This window comes from Bacillus rossius, chromosome 17, assembly GCF_032445375.1.
Source record: "Bacillus rossius redtenbacheri isolate Brsri chromosome 17, Brsri_v3, whole genome shotgun sequence".
NCBI lineage: Eukaryota > Metazoa > Arthropoda > Insecta > Phasmatodea > Bacillidae > Bacillus > Bacillus rossius.
The window spans coordinates 37,664,268-37,687,860 of NC_086344.1; the positions used below are offsets into that span (position 1 = coordinate 37,664,268).

Consider the following 23,593-nt stretch of genomic DNA (forward strand, 5'->3'; position numbering starts at 1 on the left):
TCTAATGCTGAATCTTAACTGATGAAAATGCACCCCAAAGTTACATAAACTTTGAAAAATTTTACACAGTTATCCACGTTTTGTCATGTTATTTTGTCAGTAGCTGTCAATTTCAAGGTAAATATTAGTTATTAGGATGGTGTTATCTTACTTACAACTGTTTCCTTTGTTTTGCATAAGTAGGTAGGTAGGTGCCTACTAACTTTGGTCAGTATGCACTTACCTAAACTAAAAATGGAAAAGTGCAAGGTATCAGTTTGGGGCGAACAACTAGTTATTTCATATTCCGTAAGAAAAATAATATTTTTTCTCAATTCCGAGGACAGTGTTATTTATAGGTAGAGACCCGTGAATTTCGCGGGTTCAATGACCTCCAGGATAGACTCCAATATCCTCTACACACTCGGGCAAATGCCAACTGCTCATTGGCTGCTGACTTGTGAGTCGTCTCGACTGGGTGGCCTGTGATTCGACACTTCTATGAGTGAGGGTCTCTAATTGGTCCTCAGTCCTCCAGATTAACAGTGGACCAACGGCAGAAGCAGCACTAAGGTATAATTATTTGAATTTTAGCATAACACGGAATGAACCCGCGAAATTCACGGGTCTCTGTTTATAGGTGAACCTTAACTTTGTTTTCGTGGAATTTCGTATTTATCTTTTCATTTTTGGTTTTTTCGCGAAGGGATACCGGCACGAGCCCTGTGTTGGTTGCAGAGCGCGGACTTCAAGAAGTACTACCCGCTGAGCCTGATGGAGACGGGGCACGACATCTTGTTCTTCTGGGTGGCGCGGATGGCGATGCTGGGCCTGCAGCTGACGTGCCGCCTCCCCTTCGAGGTGAGCGGCCGTGCGGCACGGACGGTCGTTCACACAGGCCGGGTTTCAAGATATCTGTTACAGAGTTCCGAAAATGCACAAACATTCTCAGGGTATTTTTTTTTTTTGACGTGACGTCTAATAAATCAATGAACGCCGGCTGCACGCACGAAAGTGTCCCGTTACGCACATTGTTCCGTTACTCTGTGTTCCGTTACGCTCATTGTTCCGTTACGCACATTGTCCCATTACGCTGTGTCCCGTTATGCTCATTGTACGCTTGCGCCGCATCTATCTCTCTTCCACTCGACTGTTTATAAAGTGAAGTGAAAAGTTAATGTGGTTTTCATTGCTTATTACAACAAAAATTTCTGCAATAAAGATTAATTATTCTTGCATTTTAAAAATCTGATTACTAGTATAATTTCAAGTATTTATTCTTTTATTATTAAAATAAAAATGATTCAATTTTATTCATAAAGTATGCAATCATTTCATCAATGTTTTGTTATGACGTCACGTTAAACTATCGTCCGTAAAACGACTTTACAGACAACCAATTTTTTTTTTTTATGTATTTGCTGTGTTAGTGGTTTTTTTTTTAACCCTTTAACTGCTATATACTTGGATGGTTTTGCAAACCCCTCAGTGCTGGAGTATTTAAAGCAAAAATTTGAAAATAATATTTAAAAAAATTTTAAATTACACTAGTTAGTTGCTATATTTCTGTTCTTTTTTTTTTTTTTAATATTCTCTTCTTAAAACAAGTTTGCACTTTATTTACACTATCCTAAAATTTATTATTTGTTTTTTACAAAACTTTATTTGTTTTACTAGCTGCGTACGTACGGTTGGCAAGAAATGTGGATTTTAAATTATATTTTGAGAAAGTGCTAACCAAATAATTGTGGAATCGAGAAGTATATGTTTAGCTTTTAGCTTTACGTATACGGCTCCTACGATAAAAGTAACGAAATCATGTTACATGTTAATCAACAGTTGATGCAGCATCACAATGATTGCGTCCAAGTTATCTCGATCATCGCATTGGTGTGCATGTTAAAGCACATCGAGTTAATTCGATCATAGCAGTTAAAGGGTTAAAATATATTTGGTGAATAAAATATTGACTTTCTTAATTTATTTTTGGATTTTAATGAGACACATTATATGAAATTTTCTTCGTAATATTATCAGTTAGGGCTGTGAAGTTTACTTTTGAACCTGTGAATAGTCCCTAAAAAATACTAGGTACTAAAATGCCTGTATCAACCCAAAAGTGAGTGTTCTCGCATGCATCGACCATCGCGGCTGTACCGTTTCGTCTCGTGCGCGAGTCCCTTGTCCGTTGTGTTGCAAACCCACGCACTCTGTTTCAGAAAATACTCCTCCATGGAATATTGTGTGATGCCCACGGGAGGAAAATGTCCAAGAGTTTGGGGAACGTGGTGTCCCCAGAGGATGTGATATACGGCATATCTGCTCAGGTGATTATTATAGTTTTACTTTGTGTCTTCAATGGTTCCTGTTAGTTCAAGCATCAAGTTCTATCCTATGCATAACAGGTTGAGACAAGATTTTATGGTTTTATTTTTAGTCCAATTTTGTTTTTTAAACAGAGAATGTCTTGTGTTATTGTTTTTATTTTTATTAAAGCACTTTTGTAATACTTAATCCACCAAAATAGCGGTAAAATTAATATGCTGCATTTTACAGTAAAACAATTTACAATAAATTAATCTAAAGCAGATACATTCACAACAATTAAAATAAATAGTAAACATTTGTGGTTTAAAAATTATTTGATAAGAGATGCACAATAAAACAAACTAGATTACATAATGTTTTGATCCATGCACTTTGGTACCAATTTTTTTGGTCTGAAAATTACATTTCTTGAATTTCAAAAATTGAAAGGATTTTTTTTTATTATTATGATTTGATTTAAGTTATGGTCAAATGTTCTTAATTCCATGCAAGCATTTTAGGAAGAAGACTACCACATTTCTTTAGTCTAAAAAATTTCACCAAGTTGGCTACAAGTTCAAAGACTTACATCAAATGGCATTGAAAATAGTATTCCCAGAAGTAATTGCACAAATCAACAAATTAGTACTAACAAATTAGTAGGTACTACAGATTTAAAGTTTCTTCAGTTCTGTATAGGAACACAGAAAACAACTGTGCTAAAAGTACAAGCATGTATCATTCACTAAAGACTGTTCCTGTTTGTCATGAAACATCACGAAAAGGTTTGTGTGAATGTAAGTTTTAGCTGAAAAATCTGGTGAAAGTAATTTTGAAAATAGCATATTTCTTTGCAAAACTTGATTGTTTTGTATTGTGGAATGAGTAGAGAGAAGATTTCATGTATTTTTTTTTTTTAGGCCAATTTTGTTTTTAAAACAGGAGATTTTGGTATTACTGTTTTAAATTTTTTTTACGAATTCTTATTATTCATAAAGGTAGCATATTATTCAACAAATATAACACAAATGTTTCATGATAATTATTTAACCAAAAATAGTGACTTTTAGACTGATGCATGATGCACTTTTACAATATAATTTGTAATAAGCACGAACGTTAAAAATTGATCGGAAGGATTCGCGTGCTTGAAAAATGTACTGTCGTACATGTGCTGGGTGCTAATGAGAAATGCACGATCGTGAGGGGGAATAGTCAGGTACCTGGTGGGGGGAACTCTGAGAGGGGGGGGGAGGACGTAAATGGGAATTAAAAAAAAAAAAAACTTTGGCGTTGTCCCGGACGAGGTGATTGGTCCCGCCCCCAGGAGCTGCAGGATCGCAACCTGCAGAAGCTGCGGTCCGGCCTGCTGTCCGAGACGGAGCTCCGGAAAGCCACGGACGGCCAGCGGAAGCTGTTCCCGAGCGGGATCCCGGAGTGTGGGGCCGACGCGCTCCGGTTCACGCTCGCCTCGCACAACGTCAAGAGTACGTACGTGGTTCACGGGGACGAGATTACACGTGCAGACACAGTTTAGTCCACAGTTTAGTCTTCAAAATACAGGATTACAGGGTTATTATCTTTTGAAATATTTGTGCAATGGGAGTGCATGACTTGATGTAAGTTTTTGGACATACGCCATTGCTAAGTACTTTTTCTGTTAAAGAAAAAATAAAAAATAAAAAATAAAGAAATAAAAATACCCAAAAAAGACAAAAAACACAAAATTTTATTTTTTTTATTTTTTAGTTTTTCTTTAACAGAAAAAGTACTTAGCAATGGCATATGTCCAAAAACTTACATCTAGTACAGGGTTGTTGTTTTTATTTTTATAAAAGCACGGGAGAGGTTGAGTCCGTGGCACAGGAACACAGCCGTCCGAGCTTCTGTGAGCGACGGGTTACATATCTCCCCCTCTCCTGCCGCTACGTGCGTGCGTCGTGAACCAGCGGAGAAGGGACACAGCAATCTTGAGCATCTAGTGTCGTGTGCATGAATCTGCTGTTTTTCTATTTCAGGGTGTCTTCAAATACCTTTTCCAGGACCTTTATATAAAAATTTCTTAGCAACGTTGTTACATATCAAAGTCATTTTTATTTTACAGAATAAGCAAAATTAAAAATTAGCGATGGGTCGGATCCCAATTTTCTCTACTCCAAATCTTGAATTTTAATCTCAGAGAGAAACTCAAATATACCCCTCAAATCTGAAACTATGTGTCAAGTGTCAAAAATAAAATAATGTACAATAAATAAAAATAATTATATTAACTATAGTTTTTAAACATTCTACCCTTTAAATGGTTGTTTCACAAATAAGTTTCCAGAACTAATACATATTGTAATTTTTTTATATACTTACATTTTAATAGTACAATGTTTTTGGGGAATAGTAACAGGATAAGTATGAATAAAAAACTAAATTACTAAACATCAGAGATTATCAGTGCTTAATTTTTTTAATTTACTCTTACTTTTTATATTTTTCCTTTAATATTGACTCCTTCAAATACTAAGTATTTTATGGTATTTGAGGATTTGATTGGCCCAACCCTATTAAAAATATCACCGAATAAATTTATCATTCACGGGTACGTGCCGATTTTAATGTTGGTGTGATAGTCATGAAATAGGTAGTTACTTACAACTTTAAAAATACTAATAATTTATGAGTCACAAAAAATTATGTTAGAACAACTAACATGGTATCAAAGATATTACGAACACTGAACTATCTTTTAGTTAATTTGTCAGACTAAAAGTTGCTGACGGTAAGTAATGTGTTTTGTGCAGGGGTGTGCCTGGGGGGGGGGGGGGGGGACGAGCGTGACCTGACCTCCCCCCCCCCCCCCCAGGGCTAAAAATATTTTAATATAAAATTCATTAAATTAAAAAAAAATATTTAGTATGATATTAAAATTAATTCAATGACACAAGCATAAATGTTTAATTAAACAGTATTTTTAGATAGCCTAAATCAGCAATATTGAACACGTATTTTTCAAAATTTTCCCGGAGGGAGGACCCCCGGACCCCCCGCCTAGCTAGGGGTTATTCCATACCCCCCCAGGCTCCCCGGAAAGGCCCTAGACTTCTGCCTGACCCCTCCCCCCCCCCCCCCCCCCCAGAGCAAAATCCTGGGCACGCCACTGGTTTTGTGTGTATTATTTTTTAAAAATACATTTGTGTATTTGAAAAGGAAATTTTAAATTTCTAACCTGTCCATACGAGTGCAAGCTAAAAAAAAATTATTTTTTTTTCCTTCTTTGCACAGGCACGTTCATAAACTTCGACGTGGCGGAGTGCCACGCCAACAGCCTGTTCTGCAACAAGCTGTGGCAGGCGGCGCGGTACACGCTCTTGTCGCTGGAGAGGCTGTCGCCCCGGCTCGGCGCGGCTAGCGCGGCCCCCGGGACGTACGACCGCTGGGTGCTGAGCCGCCTGGCGCGCGCCGTCGCCGAGGTGGAGCGGTCGCTGAGCGGCTCCGACCTCCACTCAGCCGCCGCCGCCCTCAGGGCCTTCGTGCACCAGGAGTTCTGCGACGTGTACCTCGTGAGTGGCCGTAGCGTTCGCAGAATTTCGGAAAAATCCTACCTTTTTGGAAACTGTTCGAGATATCCGAGCGATTTTTATATGCAAAAAGCATTTAAGAACATGTTGTGAGTGCGTAAGTGGTTTTGTTTCCGTGTTTTGTTTTTAAGCTGTATTTTATAAGAGTGGTGAATGCGGTTTAGAAGGGTGCTTTCAGAATAATTTTTAGGCGTGAAACACCTGGTACGGAATCTTGCAAGCACTCTAAAGACGTGCACTGCTCTCTAATCTTTATTTCTCCGCAATATGACGTTACGGTTATAGACATAGCTTGTCGTGTGCCCCACGTACGCCGGGACCTTGCCTCGGAAGGAGGGGTGGGGTGAGCCTAGCCGAGGTGCGCCGACTTCATCCCTCCTTCGTGCTCGCCCCACGCATACCCTCTCCGGCGGATTGAGATTCGAAAATTATGTTCACTATATGTATATATGTATATACACACATATATAAAGGTAGATAAGCATATTTTAAGGCATGACGTGAGTTATTTTGTTATGTATGTAATGGTATAATTAATGCCTTCTTTTTTTGCTACGTTACTCACACACTCTGTTCAACACAGAAGCAGGGATAGCCTGTAATGATGCGTGCCGTGCGCAGGAAGCCACGAAGCTGTGTACGAGGGGCGAGGGGGGAGGGGAGGAGGCCGCGGCGGCGTGCCACACCCTCCTGTGCTGCCTGGACGCCACCGTGCGCTGCCTAGCGCCCTTCATGCCGTTCCTGAGCGAGGAGCTGTACCAGCGCCTGCCCCTGGAGAGGGCCGCCGAGACGGTCGCGCTGGCCCCGTACCCGACCCCTGAGCAGGTCTGCCTCTTCCTTCTTCGCGCAGTCCGGCTGATGTGCCCCGGTGTAGCTACTACCAAGGGGGGGGGGGGGGGTTTAGGGGTTCAAACACACCCCCCTGCCCCCCCTTTAGCACCAAATCTTTTAATTAAATTTCATATTAAAAATTAATAAAAAAATTTTACCATTACAATATTTAAATTTAAGTACCGAAAACTGCTAAAATACCACTATTTTACACCTTAAAATTCCTAATTTTCCCGGGGGAGGACCGCCGGACCCCCCGCTTTGATACGGGGGGAGGGGGGGGGTCATGCTTCTTAACACCCCCCATACACAAATCTTGGCTACGCCACTGGCTACTACTAATACTCACTCTTTATCTGCTTTTAATAATATTTTCATAATTTTGTTTACACGCATTGAAATTTTTTGTATTGATGCATTTTTTGGCGTAGTAGGAAATAGATATATTATTCGTAGAAAAATGTAGTTTTTATGTTAACTCCGGAATCACAATAACTTGACAGCATGATGCAAAGGTGGCATTGCGACAGCAAAATATCGTGTTCTTCTGAACGTACAATTTTTAACAGCGCGAAAAGCTATATTATATATTGTATAGGGATGGGGCGAATCCTGATTTCCTCGAATCCGAATCCTAACTCGAATCCTCGACTGGAATTGCCGAATCTCGAACCCAAACCCGAATCTTTTAATAGATGATGTCCACATATCTAATGTAAGTGAGATGTATTCTGCTTGCACTAAAAGTCCCTTGACTTTATCACATGTAGTTTGGTACATTTCTGGTATAAGTGTATATAAAGACAACAATTTTTTCTTGAGAAATTTCAGTTTTAGTACAGATTAGCGGTTAGGATTTTTCTTTAAATAAGCTAGAGGTCTGCGAGCCTAAGAATTTTACTTCGAGCCGAGCTTGAGCTTTTGTGGTACAGTTACACTTTTGGGAAATTATTTTTATCTTAAACTTAATATCATGTTTGAATAAAGTATTAAAATGAAGTGGGCTTATTAATTTTGGGTAACTATTTACAGAGTGTGTTTACATTTTGCACTGCTAGAAAAAAATATATTTTTTTTCATTGAATCTTACCTGTTTCCATTGGTTCATTAGTAACTGATATCATCCAACTAACATAACCAAGTATATGTTTGTGTAAATGTAACATATCTTTGGAAAAATTTCACCCTTGTCAATTTTTCTGGAGTCCTTACTGAGCTTCAACAAACTTAGCACCAAAAATCATGTTGTTTGAAAAGTACATTCACATTGTTTCAACATTTCCACTTTTCAGCACAATAATTCTGAGAGATTGTCACAGAGTATTAAAATCTATTCTTTAATCTATCATTCAGAACAATAATTTGTTCTGCACGTTCAGGAGTTAAATTAGCTCTACGATTGGAGATAGTGTTTCCAGCAAAAGAGAAGTGTCTCTCGCTGGCAACCTGCTTGGCTGGAATGCTTTAGTAAAATTGCTTAACCTCAAAATTAGTGTCATAAATATCTGTAACTGGTCATTAAAGTTTAATCAATTGAAAGTAATAAAAATAAAAACATTTTACATACTTCATTCCATTTACACTTGCAAAAAAAATATTAACACAATAAACCTACATGGAAATTAAAGTCTTTTTCAATATCCTGAAGTCTGAAATATGTTTACTGATGTCATTAAATGTAGAGCTGTATTGAAGAAGCCGATTTTGCCAATATTTAGTTGAATCGGCATTTCTGCCGACTTCCGATACAGTACGCTCGTTAATTTTCGGCCGATATTACTGAAAAACGAAAGAGACTGCCATAACCTAAAAATCCACGAGTACCATTTTCACTTTTCGTAGTAGTACTGCATTCTTTCAGATCGCATTATTTCTTAGCAACATGTGCCAACCGTACATATCAAAGTTTAACATCCTTTTTTTTTTAACAATGTTCTTTAATTTAATGTCATAAATAAATAATACATTACTATCACGGTAAATATACATCTCAGTTGTTACGGTAACTATAGTGCAAATATGGTAGCTATCATGCTTCTGTAGTAATTATGGTATTCTACAAATAATCTTGTTCTTTTTATGGTAATTATCTTAAAATAACTATTGGGTTTGTACTGTAGTTATGGCACATCATCCATATTTCTTCGTATGTTGTTGTTCATTTGTCTTTTCTTCATATTTATGTGTGCCATTATTTGAGACAAGAAGTTTCAGAAAAAATTTTAACGGACATTATATCACACATTTAATGGCGTAAATGACGAGACCTCGGGCGATTTAAACGCTTAATACGGAAAAACCTACCATGCGGGACCTCGTAAGCGAGTTTTACTGTATTTTTTTCCCGTAAATAGTAAAAACCGAATCCTTTGACGAATCCTATATCAGACCCGCCGAACCTTCGAATCCCTAGGATTCGGCGGATTCGGCGGATATTGGATTCGGTCGCCCCATCCCTAATATTGTATAAAAAAATTTTCTCCCTGTTACATACACAAACAAACATATGACAGCCTCCAATGCTTGCAGCATTTTTTAATAGATAATTAATTTAATTTAAATGAACATTCAATTGTAAATATCACTAAGATTTCATATATAAATTTAGTTAAAAAAAAACCTTACAATTGCAACAATAATATTAGAATTACCAGTGCACTAACCAGCTTGACTATCTTTTGGAAACATAATTCTGGCATGCAATTCAGTAACATGGCACTAGCAGTGTGATGAAAAAAAAAAAAAAATATGTATCCAAGTCTGTTACATCCACAATTTTTATCAAGCTGACATCATAGATGTGTCAAACGTGATTGGTTGGTAATCTTTGAGTCACCATGATCATGCTGTTGTGATTCCAGCATTAGAGAGTAAAACCTTTTCAGGAAAGATCGAACAATATGAATTTAATATTTTTACAGTCCATTTTTGGTACAAAATTCATGCTAAATAAACTACTTGCAATGAATTTATGATTTGAGTTAAGTTTTGTTCAATTGCTGATTGATTTCATGTTTTTAGTTACGTTTGGGTGGTTACAGCAATTTTCGGTCTCTGTTCCAACCAGTTACTGATACAGTAATGTACTGGTTACAAGTTGCTGATACTTCTGTATCAGCTACAGCAGTAGCGGTCCCAGGAAGCAACAAGGTATCAGAATTCTCGTTACAGGTTACACATCCTCCGTGCCGTCATCACCAGCGTAAAAAGGAATCAGTTTTCTCGTTCTACATTCTTTGTAGTCTAAAAAAGGTATCGGACTCGTAACAATTTCGCTCTGCGCCTCTCCTTCAAGGCTTCAACGCCTTCCCCTGCGCTTCCTCCCCTACATTCTTTCCCTTCTTCATCCCTTATTCGTCGTTCCTGCTCCCTCCCCTTTCACAAGCTCCGCCCAAGTGACCGTCATCTGTGATCGGGTTCTGCACACATTGGCCGTGGTGTTGTTCCAGGCGAATTCTAAACTGATACTAAAGTACTTGATACTTGAATAGTGTACTCGTTTGCAGTATTTTATACAGGCGTGTATCATTTACAAAGTAACAGATTGATACTCTGCAACCCACCTCTACTGTTTCGGAGCTAAATGGGCTACTAACTTGCATTTGGGTGTTGTGTGTTGTATTGGCCTCCCTGCAGTGTTGTTTAGGTTTTATCGCAGTTCCCTGCTGATGGTGTTTTGTTTGGACTTGCATCGCGGTGTGTCAGCACGCTTGTCAGTGTTGTCAGTGGGAGCAGTGGAGAGACGAGGCGCTGGAGAGCGAGATGCGGACCGTCTTGGAGGTGGTCTCTGCCCTCCGGCGACTCAAAGGGGCCTACATTCAGTGTGCCAAGAGGCCCTTGGGTAAGCTCATCGGAGGTTACGTTGCCTCGTGCTGAAAGGTCAATAACTTTTAATACCCTTCTTGTTTTAATCTGAAGTGAATTCAACTTTGTATGTTTCACAAAAAAAATTTCGCAGTGATCTTTAGCATTATTGCGTCCATGAATTGTAGTTATTCTTTCTGAAAAAAATAAAACAAAAAATTGTTGTCGTGTACGGTCACACAATGTGAAAGTCGTGAAGATAGGATTTCACGCCTTCTGGTTGGAGCCAGGCCTAGTTTTAACCTTTTTTTAAAAATATATCTTCGTTTGGCAATAATCATTTCGAAATTCAGGCGTCGGCATCGGGCCGTGAAAACATAATTCAAATTTCTCAATAAATCTTCTTAGCTCCATGAACATTCTACTCTATTAATTAAAAATATTTGCGAATGAATCCAACTTGCTGTATCTATTAGTAAAGATTTGAAAAGTTTATTTTTATTCCAATCTCATTTTTAAAACAATAGATTTTGGTGTTATTGTTTTCATTTTTTTTTATTAATTCTGTTTATTCAAAATAATAGCATATTATTGAACACATTCGACACTTTATGGTACTTATTTTACCTAAACAGTGTCATTTTGACTTATTGATAATGCATTTGGAAGAAAAATAAATCTGCAAGTACTTGAAAAATACATAATGTGAAAATGAGCTACTAATAACAGTTGTAAGATAAAAAAAAAGAGTAAAATTAATTTTTTCAATCAACTTAGTTCATAATTTTTTTCTAAAAACTTCATGCTGAATACATTACATTCATTGGATTTAATATATTAAATTTTAGATTTTTGTTATTTGAGTTAAGTTTTGATTTAAAAATGGCGATTATTTTCATGATTTTGATTGCAATTTGGTGCTTTAAGATGTGTTAACTTACACTTCAGTTTTATATGGTGAGTTGACGTACTTTTCATGGTTATTTCGGTTTCAACCTAATTCACCATGTTATCTTGTCCCTAGCTATTAGCAATTTAAACTTAAAAAAAAAAAAAAGGGGGGCGGTTGTCTGTAAAGTCGGTTTACGGACGATAATTTTACGTGATAACGTCATAAGAAACCAGTGATGAAAAATTGCATACTTTTTAATTTTCAAATATTATTTTAGAGTTTTTTTTTTTCAAATTTAATTACAATAATTTGTTTAAACATAATCACGAACAATTAGTTAAAAAGCTAGGCCTTAACCTGTTTGATATTATAGAAGATTTTCCCCGTACGGCGGTTGGCCGGTTCTTGCACGCTCAGCTCAGAAAATTGTTAAAAATGAAATGACACCGAGTTCCCGTCACTAGGTACATCACATACTCCATTATCAGTGGGACCGACGTGGAGTATGCCTTTCAACTTCCATAGTTGACGCATCCCCACTGGTGCCGAACTACTAAAAATGCCAGATCAACTGAATTATCAGTAAAATCTGGTGGTAAAATGTAGTTCAGTCGGACGATAGTTTAACGTGACAACGTGCAGAACAGGGGCTCGACCGTGCCGGCAGCGTACCTGCTGGTGAAGGACGAGGCGGGACGGGAGACGCTGCAGGATCACGTCGCGCTGGTGGCACACCTGGCGCGCTGCGAGAGCGTCGCGGTGGTGGACGCCCTGCCCCAGGCCGCGAGGGCGACGGCTGCCTCCTGCTGCGTCGGGCCGGACTGCACGGTGTACCTGCAGCACCAGGTACGCTTGCTATGCCGATCCCTTTTTCCCCGGCCCGACTGAGACTCGAGTCTTATTTTTGCAGGAGGGGTCCCAGTTGCGTCTCAGACCGAAGTCTGTACGCCTAGTCGTGCTGGGATTAGCCGTAGAGAGAGAGGGTCGCATGCATCTCGTGCCTTGTGTGGGGATTGGCCAGCCGTGGCAGGGATTGAATCCATAACTAACTCCCCTGTCTTAAATCTGGATTAAAAACTATGTTAAGTTGCGTCCGGGTAAAACCTGCACTGACACAGGGAAAGCCACGGGCTTAGTCATGCAGGGTGCAAAAGGGCATGTTTACAGGTTGGCATGGATGAAGAGTTGGTCGGAGCAGAAAAGAGTCTGCCATGCGGGGGCTGGGGGACTTGGACACGAGGTCTGCTTTCTAAATTTGTATTTCGGGACAGGTGTTTGGATGTGCAGCGGGACACATCTTTCATACTTTTCCAGTGATCACAAAGTACAGGAAAGATCGCCCCTCGCCCCTCGCATGGGACTGCTGCGGATACGAGTTGAGTTAAGCTTTTGGTAAAGAAAATTGGGAAATAACTTTCAATGTGGCCACTCTTTTCCAGGTTTGTTCCCCAGGATTTTTGAGGTTTTTCTAAGAATTTTCGTAAAATTTTACTATGTTAATAAAAATATACATAGCTAACCATTTTGGTTACATCAGAGCTAATCAAAGCAAACCAACCATTTAAAATTAAATATTTACAATTTCATATCATCTAAAACAAAATAAAGGGTTTCTGTAAGGTTATCTTACGTCTGTGAAAAAAGTAATTTTCTTTAACATAATTTGATAGCTCTCCTGTGTTGTTTAAACTATGTGAGAAGCAATCAACAGAAAAAATTTTACAAAAAAATCACATTGGTATAAATAATACAGCAAATCATAAAGGCACACCATAAATTACTTCAACAGCTGCAGGGATAAAAACAGTTTACACGTGACAATATTAATTATTATTTATTACATAAACCATCAAAGTGTATTTTCCAGCGTATTTACATAAGTGAAGTAATGTTCCTGTATGTATAAAGATGTCAGGTTGCTTGTAAGCTTCCATTGTCGCTGGCAAGGAGTGTCTGTGGAGGGTTTAGCCGTCTCCTGGCCGTTTTCATGGGAGTGTTTGAGAGGTTATGTTACTGTATATATAATTCATTTGCATTATTAAATTATTAAATAAATAATGAGATTTAATAAATTAGAATAAACATTCAGCATATTTATTGAATTACTAATTAAAATTTGTCTTGAATAGGTATTTTACTAAATTAAATAATTCATGTTATATAAATGTTTATATTCATATTGAATACTGAGTATTTAATTAAAAAATTTTAAATTTGATTGAATTTATACTTTAGGAATAGTATTTATAATATCATTCCAAGTTGGGTTTATTGTTTTATTTATATTAACTATTGGCATGCTAAATTATAGTTTGATTTTTATCATGCTAAGCAAAAATAACTTCTAACGTGCATCGTAAGTTTTTTTTATTTTTGTGGTTGTGTTTTTTCGTATTGTCTCTAATACTTAATGTTCTAGCCATCGGAAGGCTAATGAATAGAAAAGTAAGAGTAATGGCGGGAAACGGAGACGAATGGCAGAACCTGAAAGAAAGCTGGTTGCGAGGTTGTTTCCCTCGCGAGTGCAAGCACTTGAGGCGGCGTCTCGCAGGGCGCGGCGGCCGCTGCCCGGGAGGACATCGCCAACCGGAGGGACAAGATCTCCAAGGAGCTGGACCGGCTGCTGAAGATGACCGCGTCCAGCGGCTACCGCGAGAAGGCGTCCCCGCAGATACAGAGCACGCACATGGCCAAGGTACCCGCCCGCTACCCGTCGCTACCCCCGGCCCTCCAGTGCCACTAGCGCGCGGTCCGGTCGCGACCACCCATTTCGCGGTATGAGACAGTTCGATTTCGAATGCAGTGCGTAAACATTCTGGAAAGTAAGGGAAGTTGGAATTGGTCAGGGAAATTCCCCAGTGGTAGTAATTGGTATCACCCAGTGGCGGATCCAGGATTTTGGTTTGGGAGGGGCTTGACCCAGCTGAGGCTAGGCTTTATCAAGGCAAACACTAAAACAATAGTGGACCCAGATGCTTTTGGTGGGGGCTTGAGCCCCTTAGCCCCCCCCCCCCCCCCCTTCTGGGCATTTCTTTTTCGGATTTTGTTTTGTTGCCTAGTCGTACATGGTATAAAATGATGTATGTGAGTTTCTTTTTTTAAAATAAAAGAGTGTAGAGAGCGCTAAGTTGGCTGGAAGTTGGATTATCTTTATTTACTTCAGAAAATTACAAAAAGGTTCACTGTATAATCACAAAAGGGTGTTAAAAAGTATTAAATGTGGATTTGTTTGTTACATAAATAAAATATTCATTTCTAAAATCTTAACATTTTGCTCGGTTACGGTACTCTACATTCATCACTTTATATTCACTTCAGTGATGATAGCCGAGGAAAATATTGGTAAAAAAATCCTTATGTATTAGTGTGGGTTGACAGAAATGTCACTTTCCTGTACCACATTTTCAGATCGAGACGTTGAAGACGGAACTGAAGCGGCTGGACAACCTCAAAGTGCCGAGCTGAGAGTCGGTAGGAGGGATGTGCGTGTGACGACCTTGCGCGCGTGCCACCAGAGCACGGCACGGCTCTGCCGAAACGTAGTCTGCGCAAATTGTGTTTAATGTTGCTCTAGAGTTGTGCGAATGTTACCCTTTTTTTTATTATTTTTATTTTATAAAGCGAAACTCAACCGAAAAATAATTTTAATATTTGCAGGGTTCTGAAACAAAAATGGAAAATTGACCAGCTGGATATGAAGAGTATTTCAAAAAAACTTCATGTCACTTGGATGGTAACCGAACTAGACTACCTTTGAAATGGAGTCTCTTAATATTATACTATAGTCTGTTATATCTGACAATACATGTGTAGGTATAAAATACCATTAAACTTTTAATTTTTCTTTTATATAGAACTGCATCTTTTAATTCCTACAAATACATCAAATATTCCTACTACCCTTAATGTCATTGAAGGTGTTACCATATTCCTTGTGAGAAATATTTGTTTGGAAAATAAAAAATGTTTTTTTGTGTTTGTATTCGAGAGACTGACTATCGTACCTGGAGCAAAAGGTATGAGTTTGTGTTCTGGCTTTCTTCCTAGGAAAGTGCTGTATTGCTGTGATTGTGGTAGTTGTCCACTGATAGTTGTAATAAAAACCAGTTACAATTTGTGATGTACGTATTTCTTACTTTCCCTCGACTCCTCAAAACATCCCCTATTGCCGTCTTTTTATGTCAGTCTCAAATAAGAAAAGAACCATATAATTGCTTCATCATTATTCTTCTTAGTTTATATATACTAAAAAAATTGGTTGTCTAAAGTCGGTTTACGGACAATAGTTTAACGTGACGTCATAACAAAACATTCATATAATGATTGCATACTTTAAGAATAAAATTGAGTCATTTTTATTTTAATAATAAAAGACTAAATACTTGAAATTATACTAGTAATCAGATTCATTATCTTACGTACATTTGACGTAGAAATTATTTCATATTACACATTTATAAAGAAAGTTTTAAGTTTTCACTTCTGTCGGTGCATCGCAAGCGTACAATGAGTGTAACGGGACACAGCGTAATGGAACAATGTGCGTAATGGGACACTTTTTCGTGCGTGCAGCCGGCGTTCATCGATTTATTAGACATCACGTCAAAATTAATGTCTTGTTTGTTTGTCCTTATGTGTTCCTAAACCATTCATCCGATTGTAATGATATTTTGCCCGCTCGACCTTTGAAACATGAGGAAGGTCACTGTCTAGGTGAGATTTCGATAAAACAACCCTTAAGCAGCATTTAAGATGGTGTGCGATAGTATTGGATAATTACCAGTAAATATTTTATGACATTATTATTTTCTATGGTTTGAATAATAATGGTGGCACGTGAGCCTAGAGTGATAGATATAGAGAGAGAGATTAATAGATATAGAGGGATAGATACAGTTATAAGGGGAGATATAGAGAGTTATGTAGAGAGATGTAAATAGAGGGAGATAGAGTTGCTTTGTATTTGTGTACAAATTACAGACATTTAAAGAGGCACTGCAACATAATCTGTTAATGTTTGAAATTCAAGGACTGTCATTATTTCTGGACAAAATTTGTACCAATGTGCATGGATCAGAAAAATTAATTTAATTTGTTTTATTGTTGTGAATATATATGTTTTAGACCAATTTAACATAAATTATTTTATCATAAAAATGCAGCATATAATTTGTAGCATAGCATAATTCTTGCCCCATGCTTGCTATAGTTAACAATTAACTGAGAATATTTTATGTTGCTGATGTTTTCTTAATTTTTCATAATTAATTCATACTCATGTTTCTTATATTATGCATAGGCATTTAAGGCATTTTGTTTGTGCTTAAATATTTTGGTTAGGATTTACACAAAGATGAATATATTTTTGTATTATTTTTTCACTTTAATTTGTTTGGCCAATTAATATTAAAGTGTATTAATTATGTTTTTACAGTTTTAAAGCATTTTCTGGTTTGTAAGGCTGGAACATTCTAGAAGGTTTAAAAAGAAAGGAATACACGGGCGCTACACTCCATTTTAACACGTTACTGACGTCCTTGAAAATTTGTTATTGAAACTAATGTTTTACCTGATTTTAAAGAGGGATGAATTTAAAAAAAAAAATACACACAATGCACACACTTCAGGCTGCCTTGTGTCTTGTGACGATAAAGCAGGGGCACAAATCTATAGGAATCGCAAGGGGGGGGGGGACACGAAAATTTCCAGGGGGCCCTCGCGGTCAGAGAGTTTTGCATGCGGGGCTAACTGACATGTAAGGTGCTTGTAGTATGTTGTACACTGTCCATATTTTGGACTACATGCATGGAATAAGCAGAAAGTTTTCCACAAGACATAGTTTTGACATCAACCCCTGTTCAAAGTCACGCTCTTGCAGGCACAAGCGGGCCCCCTCAGTAAGGTGCTTCGTAGTTCCCCTCCCCCCTTCTTCTTGTGGGATCTACGTCAATGCGATAAAGTATTGATTTGGGTTCAAAGAAAACATATTTTCTCAACAATAATATTTGGGGCGTCAGTGACGGTGATATTACTGTCACAAGTTATATTACCAACTCCCCGGCATTTGGCATGTTTCACATTTACGAGTTTCAAGCCTGTATCTACGTGGTTTGAAGCCTGCTATAACCTTGGAGGCCTTGAAAGACAAGGTAGGATATTGAAGGGCAGAAATAATTACTTCTACCCTACTCTTATACAGCTATAGACAGTCAGAATCAAGCACACAAGGTATTTTTATAAAAGGAAATTTTTCCTCAAAATAGTTTTTTATGTCATCCAAGGTAGAGGAATATAAAAGTTTTCTCAAGTTCAAAATGGGAAAATTGTCTAGAATTCAAGATATCACAATTTTCTTAAAATTAAAGATGGTTTTGAAGATCATTCAAGAAAGCGACCGAGGCAAAACAAATCCAAGATGGCGGACCACAGCGCAACACCCAGCTGTAAGATTACTTTTTATGTTAGCTAGGCAGATCCAGAATTTTTTTCGAGGGGAGGTTGAAAATATACAGAAAAAATATATATAGTATATACATGTGTTGGAAACTCTTCAAGAGTTCATCTCGTGTGTTAATTATATTATTACCAATATTATTACTATGACTGAAAGGATGGTTGTAGGATGCTATATAACACTCTTTTCATACAAATAATATAACTGCAAAATCTTTTATTATTTTGTTTGTATTGATTCTGAACACTGTGTGAAAAATTATAATTATTACCATTTACTTTGAGTTCATTTGCATAAAAATTATCACTAGGGTTGATGGCAAGATGATGATATACAGCAATACTACCAAATGTAACATTTTAACTTTATTTAATATTAAAATATTTTTAATAAACCAAAACCTGTGTCCAACACACTTTCTGCAGGCACAAACAAAAATGTTTATATCAAACTCTTAGTAATTCCTGAACAAGGCAATTCAACATCGGTAGCAGGTTAGGTTTCATATTATATAGTATATTCTACAAAAACACCAGATATTACAAACATAGACTTAATTATGATCTGAAATAACAGTAATTACGACGTGACACTGTTTTATCATTTGCAAAAGTCTTATATAGTATTAGAGTTCATTAATGAATTAAATTTAGATAAAAGTCTTAAATGTTATTATTGCTCCGACATAGTTTTAAATGCAGGGCAAACGACAAAACACTATGGTCTCAGACCACTGAGTACGGTATTTTACTGTTATCTGTTTGCAGATTTAAAATTTTCCAAAGATCGATATAGTTTAAAACAGTGAATATTTAATTAATATGTCTTTAAGTATTATAATTTCAATGTTACGGTTTTATAATACTGTCTCAATGAATAGTATTTATATTGTCAATAGGCTATATTATATATGCCGTGTGAATAAGCATAGGGACATCAGAGTAACTACTCACAATAATCGTAGCACTCCTATTTGCAGATTATTATATAACCCGCGCTATCTTATGAAAACACCAACTTTTATATTTAAACACAGCAGATCCATAAGTTCGAACGCTGGCCTATCCAAATAAAACTATTGGATTTATTATAGCACTTCTTTGCTACATAAAATTCATTCCGACGCCATGTAGAGAAGAATATTTTAATAATTTTAAAATTCATATATGTTTATGTATGCGAGTAGCTGATTGGCTACCGCCTACGTCAGTTCAAATCTTCCTAAACGTAAAATTGTGCAAACAATAAGCATTTTCTTAGCTTAAATCATTTTCTTTTTTAAATAAAAGACAATGGCCAACTAAATCTTTATTAAAAAATAGTTCATTTAATAGCTCATTTTATCGTTAATGTAATCAGATGATTACGTAACCACATTTGTTCGGGTCCATGCCATTCCATAGAGTGAATGCTCCGTAGATACATATAACGTTTCTAAAGAAATACCTAATAATTATTTAGACTGTTTTAAGTCGTTTATAATATACATAGTATGTATACTATTTATTATTAATTATATACTATAATTTATTATTTATACAAATTATAGCAATTACTGATGAATCATCTACCAATTTAACATCCCACTTTAGTACTAACACTGCCGTCGTCCGGGGTCTCGGGCTCGAGTCCCGGTGTGGCTCCTAGTGGAAAAAGGCGGTTCTTGATACGTATTGTCCGGGTGGGCGCCAGACTAGCTCGGCTCTAGTCGTGAGTTTGGGGTCGTGGATGTATGTGCCCCTGCGTGGCCCACTAGGGCCGGCGGCGGTGTTGCGTGAGACGGTATTTAAATAAGAGACGTGGAGTTGAGGTGGTGGTGTCGTACCTTTTATTCATAGGAGTGAGTCGTACATAATACAACACTCTACAGAGGTCCCCGGGGGGGGGGGGTTTACTCGTTATTCCGTGGCGCCGTATTGTTTGTGTTCCGCGTTACGTGGGCCTCGGACGCTATTACGTCTCATAAGTCTCACTGGCTACGCGGGTAACGTAATTTCGTAACACAAAGGCGGGACACAAAAGTACACTGAATTAAGGGGGGGCGCACAAGTTACGTGGCACTCGTTACTCGGGTAACGTAAGTTAGTAATACAAAATACGGGACACAAAAATACACTGAATTAAGGGGGCGCGCACAAGTTACGTGGCACTCGTTACTCGGGTAACGTAAGTTAGTAATACAAAATACGGGAAACAAAAATACACTGAGTTAAGGGGTGGGCGGTTGGAGACGGCCAATCCCGTATACGAATGTCTCTGCGCGGGTGTTGTGCCCACTGTGGTGAAACACGCACCGCAATTAAGTTTGTCCAAGCTCCCTTGCGGGTTTGTGGTCAGCGCCGTGCGCGTGACCTTAAGTAAAGTTCTGTGAGTTGCGGGAGGCGGCCCGTGCCGTATACTGAAGATCAACCCCGCTGGTCAAGTGTGGTGCGGGGTGTCTTTAAACTGATGCGGTCGGATTAGGTCCTGGACCGAAAAGGGGGACCGGGTACTCACGGAGAGGTTAAGTAAAAAAAAGGGGTTCTGTTAATTAGTGACTATATTTACCGGACGTTACTTTCGATGAAGACAAAGGATGTTGCCTCTCCGTGGGACGTAGGTCCGCCCCGGTCCATGAGCTGCGCTGAACTGCCGAACTGGCATGGCGTCCGAGGGAGGCTCGGCCTCTCTCGCGCCAGGCGTGACCTCATTACGCTAGACTCTAAATGGGTGTGTCTGGAAGAGATTTTATTGTCGCTAAAATCCTAATTTAATGTTTCAGGAGGAATGGGTACGGTTCTTCTCTTGTCTACTCAGGTTTCCGCGGCTTTGCCTTTAATTGCTGTTCGGGTCGCCTGACTCGGGTGGGCCATGGCCAGGGGTGTTTTTCCGTTAGCGGGAGCGTATACTGGCGGGTGCAGGTCGGGCTCTGGGGTGGTCGTCGGCCGGACGACGTCAACACAAAACATATAAAATATTGTTTTAAATATAAAAATATAAAAATGTGTTTAAATATTAACCTGATCCAAATTAAATTTTTTTTAATAGGAAAAGATTAAAAATAGAATTAAAAATTCTTATTAGGTTCCATCATTCCCTCACACACACACACACACACCCACACACACACAACAATAATTAAGTATTTACTTGGTTACGTGTGTGAATTTTGAAAGACAATTTTTTTAATAATACGTGTGTGTATATATATGTGTGTAAGTGTGTGTGTGTTTTTTTTTTAATATCCTGGCAGTCCGCTGGTGACGAGGTTCAGTATTCAAAGTACGATAAAAAATGTTGCGAGTACGACGCCCGGGGCAAAATGTCCCCCTCACTAGCCCAATGACCTCTGCAAAGTTCACCTCCTCGGTTCGGAGTCCGTTCCGCCCATGGAGAGAGACTCGTGCATCTTGATCAGTCGAGGCGGTGACAGGGGGTATGAGATGGGGTGGGGTGAGGGTGGGTGGAACTTGGCAACTCACTCGCCTGATCGATACACTGACGTCGGGACAACACAGCATCTGGCGGTCCAGAGCTTCTGCGAGGCAGGGGTGTCGTCCGCCCCGACTGCCGGAACAGGGGGGGGGGGGGATCAGAAGGATTGGGGGGGGGGAAACCCTCGGGGCAAGGCACCCGGCGGAGTCCCCACATTTTTTTTTTGACGTGACAACGTCTAATAAATCGACGAACGCATGCTGCACGCACGAAAAAGGATGCCTCATTGTCCCGTTACGCTCATTGTACGCTTGCGCCGCATCTATCTCTCTTCCACTCGATTGGAACAACCATCGATTAGACTTTTTCGAGGAACATTCAACTTGAAACACTCCCATTCGTTTCCTACTTTTCCTATCATCGTCCTATCCTTAACGGAATAACACAGATTGGAAGAAGTTAAATAGCAAACATGTATGTATAAAAGTTATAGTTAAAATAATCTCTTCGTTAAAGTAATAAACATATTTGAATTAATGAAAGTAAATTTATCGATTAAATTGCAGATTTCATTTCACTCCTTCTTTGTATCCATACAAAATAGTGATAATTCAATAAACATGATTCAATTTTATTCATAAAAGTATGCAATAATTTCATCAATGTTTTGTTATGACGTCACGTTAAACTATCTTCCGTAAACCGACTTTACAGACAACCAATTTTTTTTTTAACGCACGTGTTTGTCCCGAGGGTAGGACGGAATCACAAGTACATTGCCAGTATGATTCATTGTAAACCTACAAGTCTCGCAATTCGCTCAGGTCACATTTACAGTCACGGCCACTGTAACGTTTACAGACTTTAGATATTTTTTTTGAAGTGAAACTATTTTTGCCGATGGGGCTACAATTTTCGAGCGTTACGAAAATTCCGATCATGCGATGGGGAATAGTTAGGTACGTGGTGGTGGGGGAACCGGATAGAGGGGGCGTCGGCAGGGGAGAGGTAAATATTGATGCAGCATACTTGTATACTTGCATACTTTCACACTTGTATACTTGCGCAATAGCTATAGACCTAAAAAAATTCGCGGGTTCATTTCGTGTTATGCTAAAATTCAAATAATTATACCTTAGTGGGGCTTCTGACATTGGTTCACTGTTAATCTGGAGGACTGAGGGCCAATTAGAGACCCTCACTGATAGAAGTCTCGAATCACAGGCCACCCAGTCGAGACGACTCACAAGTCAGCAGCCAATGAGCAGTTGGCATTTGCCCGAGTGTGCAGAGGATATTGGAGTCTATCCTGAAGTTCATTGAACCCGCGAATTTTTCCAGTCTCTAGCAATAGCATAATTTAGCGCTCGCTTACTCGCATATATATTTTTATCTGTGACCTCAGTCAAAAAGAATTGTTTTTCCTATACCTAATAATATAATAAGCAAGAAGTATAACTTCTGCCGCTCTTGGACTTCACGCATAGCCTACCTTTCATATATATATATATATATAGACACTCACACACTAGATAATGCCCGGCATGCGTTGCAATGCCTCAATCAATTTTTTAATTTATTAATAATGTAATTTTTTAAACGTATACTAAGCATCTCTCTTTATCTCTCTAATTCTCTATATCTCTCTCTTTCTTTCTATTTATATCTCTATCTCTCTATATATCTTTCTACATATATATCTCTATATATCTTTCTAGCGGACCCGACAGACATTGTCCTGCCCAAATGTACTTTTTGTGAGATATGGATATGGCGGTAAGTATTTCTACGCTGGACATTTTGTATCTTCTCATTATACATACCCCTCCTCTTGGGCACGCCACTGCCGTTACCAAAAACATTTCCCATGGTTACGCAGAAGGCAACAACAATGCAAAAGCCCGTTGCCATGGAAGCTAATTATCAACACTGCTTAGTTTTTTTGCTTTTAAAGCGTGTTTTTTTAGTTTTTTCTTAACTCAGAATCGAGATAAAATATCCAATTGTGAATCTAAACCATCCTCGAATCCCCGTGAACTCACACACAAAATTTCATCAAAATAGGTCCAGCCGTCTAGGAGGAGTTCAGTGACATACACACGCACACAAGAAATATATATATATATATATGTGTGTGTGTGTGTGTGTGTATGTGTGTGTGGGGTTTGAAAATTGTCCACTAAGCCATGAGGAAGGGGTCCGGGGCAGTTGGTGTCGCTGCAAGGCTGAACACAAGCCGGCTGTAGTGCTTGGAGACATGGGACCACGCGTCATCTGCTACAGCAGTCAGGGCATGTTCACGTGACTATCACACGAGCACAAAGCATGCCTCTAGTCGGGTTC

At 38.6% G+C, this 23,593-nt stretch overlaps 1 protein-coding gene across 1 annotated transcript in view; it reads left to right on the top strand.

Annotated features, from left to right (window-relative positions):
* Positions 1 to 15,502, top strand: part of LOC134540555 (valine--tRNA ligase-like) — a 32,622-nt gene extending 17,120 nt beyond the window's left edge. The window contains exons 10-18 of the mRNA XM_063383371.1: positions 718 to 840; positions 2,199 to 2,306; positions 3,614 to 3,773; positions 5,560 to 5,837; positions 6,477 to 6,680; positions 10,413 to 10,527; positions 12,050 to 12,228; positions 13,934 to 14,077; positions 14,791 to 15,502. Of these exons, the coding sequence (XP_063239441.1) occupies positions 718 to 840; positions 2,199 to 2,306; positions 3,614 to 3,773; positions 5,560 to 5,837; positions 6,477 to 6,680; positions 10,413 to 10,527; positions 12,050 to 12,228; positions 13,934 to 14,077; positions 14,791 to 14,847 (1,368 nt within the window). The 3' untranslated portion in view covers positions 14,848 to 15,502. The remainder of the gene's footprint in view (positions 1 to 717; positions 841 to 2,198; positions 2,307 to 3,613; positions 3,774 to 5,559; positions 5,838 to 6,476; positions 6,681 to 10,412; positions 10,528 to 12,049; positions 12,229 to 13,933; positions 14,078 to 14,790) is intronic.
* Positions 15,503 to 23,593: the final 8,091 nt, after the last annotated feature.